Source organism: Hipposideros armiger, unplaced genomic scaffold, assembly GCF_001890085.2.
Source record: "Hipposideros armiger isolate ML-2016 unplaced genomic scaffold, ASM189008v1 scaffold_140, whole genome shotgun sequence".
NCBI lineage: Eukaryota > Metazoa > Chordata > Mammalia > Chiroptera > Hipposideridae > Hipposideros > Hipposideros armiger.
In genome coordinates, this window is record NW_017731490.1 from 2,518,106 (window position 1) to 2,520,509 (window position 2,404).

At 43.5% G+C, this 2,404-nt stretch overlaps 1 protein-coding gene across 1 annotated transcript in view; it reads right to left on the reverse strand.

The window, feature by feature from the left end:
- Positions 1-801: 801 nt before the first annotated feature.
- The window catches only part of VWA8 (von Willebrand factor A domain containing 8), a 315,962-nt gene continuing 314,359 nt past the window's right edge, over positions 802-2,404 (reverse strand). Inside the window, 1 exon segment of the mRNA XM_019650364.1 lies at positions 802-1,841. Within this exon segment, the coding sequence (XP_019505909.1) occupies positions 1,733-1,841 (109 nt within the window). The 3' untranslated portion in view covers positions 802-1,732.

Genomic DNA, 2,404 nt, shown 5'->3' on the forward strand with positions numbered 1-2,404 from the left:
GCCAGCACAGTCCATCTCTGCCTGAGCCTCTGTTTCCTTATTCGTGAAATGAGGATGCCAGCAGCACAATGGTTAGTCAACAGTAGTGCCATGATTAGTACTGGGAAAACTGGGGAAGTCACTTAAGTTCTCTGAGCCTCACCTTCCTTATCTATAAAACGAGGTAAAAAGCACCTGCTTTGCACATGTTGCTGTGAGGATTGAGTGGAATAATATATGAAGTCACCGAGCACAGCTGGTGCATAGTAGGTAATCAGTAAACGTAAGCTGCTGCTGTTGCTACTGTTGTTATTAATGCAATTACATTTTTGAAAGTACTTATTGGATCGCAATCGTTTGCATCAGTGGATGATTCAATGCACAGAGCAAGCTCTGGCTAGAAAAATAAGACGTGCCATGCAAACTCATTGGGCAATAATACTGCACTGGACATCTCATTGCTTTTATTTCTTTGACAGTTTATAGGGCGATGGGGTGGTGAAACAAATGGGTGTTGTCTTTTTCTCCTTCCTCTAATTAATTAAAATGAAAATTTTACTACTATACATGGGTGAATAAGGTAACGTTATTGACAAGATTAGTTTTTCCAACTTGTCGTAAGAAGGCACACACATTGGTGCCCCCAGTGTTCCTGATTTTGCCATCAATGGTGAAGAGGAACTTTTTATCATATGGCTGGACAGAGACGGAATTCTGCTGAAGTATTTGATTTTAAACAAAGTGACGTAGCCTATTGATACACAAGGTCAGCCCAAAAGAGGGTAGGAGTCAGGCACACTTGAAAAAAAAAAAGAATGAGGCTTGAAAAAAGTTTTTTTTTTTTATTATTTTTTTTATAGCTAAAGAAATTTCCAGTTATTCAGTTCAAACATACTGCCATGTTTTTACTTTGCTTTAAGTGGGAACATAAGCATTTGTTATTCTGAGCACTGCATTTTGGACCCCAAAATGGAGTAGTGTGAAACTTCTGAGAAGCACTAGGAGAAAAAGAAGAAACAGGAAACTGAAGGCCAGACGTCCTTTATCCTTCCACTCCCGGCAGCACGGAGAACAGGACATTTGCTCTTCATTATTTAAAGAGCCTTTTAAAAGTCACGTGGGAAAGGAAGTGATCCAAGGGTCTTTTGATTCCTTTTGGTTTTGGCCAAGAAGATGGAATTATTGAGAAAATCCAACCTCTTATAAAATACTGCTGTTGGACTTTTCCAGTGGGTTAAATACTATAAAATCATTGTTGGACAACACAAAGTGGGGGAGAAAATAAAAATAATTATTGGACAGGAAGAGGTTGGGTGGGTCTGCATAGACTTGTATCTTAATGTCAGAAAGTGGCATCAGAGGCTTAGATTGATGGGGTCGCTTTTGTTATTTCAGGGGACCCAATGATGTGCCACGGCCAAAGCAAGGTATTCTCTCTCCCTGAGGTTTTGGGAAACCAACTAAGCACCACAGTTCTCCAGCCACCTTCCTTGAACCTTGACCTTTTATAAAATGCAGGTCAACTTGCTTCCTGTAATGATTTGTAACCCTATCGGTGGCTGTACATTTCTGTGCACAAGCCTGCCTCTGGCAGCTTTCCTGAATCCTGATTACTGAGTAAGAGCAGCAGAAGCCAGGGATGCCAGAATCATCCACTCATTGCTGGGTTCACGCTGTAGACGTCTTGTTCCGAGTACTCCTGATTGCTATCTTATGGCAAATCCCCGGTCCTCAGGGAGCGGAAGGGCACTTCTCAAACACTGGACAACATGGTGGAGGTAAAGATCTGCTGCAAAATCTGCGGGATGTCCCTGGTATCCATGGCAATGAAAGACCGGCCAGCTGGTAAAGTTCTCTGAAGCCTGCAGGGATGGAAAGGGGAAAGAAAATTACCATTGCAAATTAGGGCTCTCCTCCCACATCCTGCCCCCACAAACTACTGCACCCTAATGGTGTCTCCGGAAAAGAAGTTTGTACTTTCGGATCCCTTGCCCCTGTTGGCAATTGAATCGGCTGTCACTAGGCTGAGAAAGCCTTGAAAGGCAAGGAGAGCACATTGAAAGCAGTGAACTGAAGGGGAGGTCATTTCAGTGAGAAAATCAGTGAATTTGAAAAGGAAAATGTTGTCTCTTTTATGGCTGTCATTTCCTGGTCTTATATCCCCTTGCCAGAACAGAGAGCCCTAGGGACCAATCTGGGGTTAGCTCACCTGGGTCCCACGAATAAAGAATAAGCCGGCCGCACACTGCTTCCAACTGCCTTTCCCGCCTTAAGAAACATGCCTTGAAGAACGCTGCCCAGCCAGACCCCAAGTGCTTCTTCCTCTTCTCTTTCTTTCTTTCCTTCCTTCCTTCCTACCTTCCTACCTTCCTTCCTTCCTTCCTTCCTTCCTTCCTTCCTTCCTTCCTTCCTTCCTTCCTTCCTT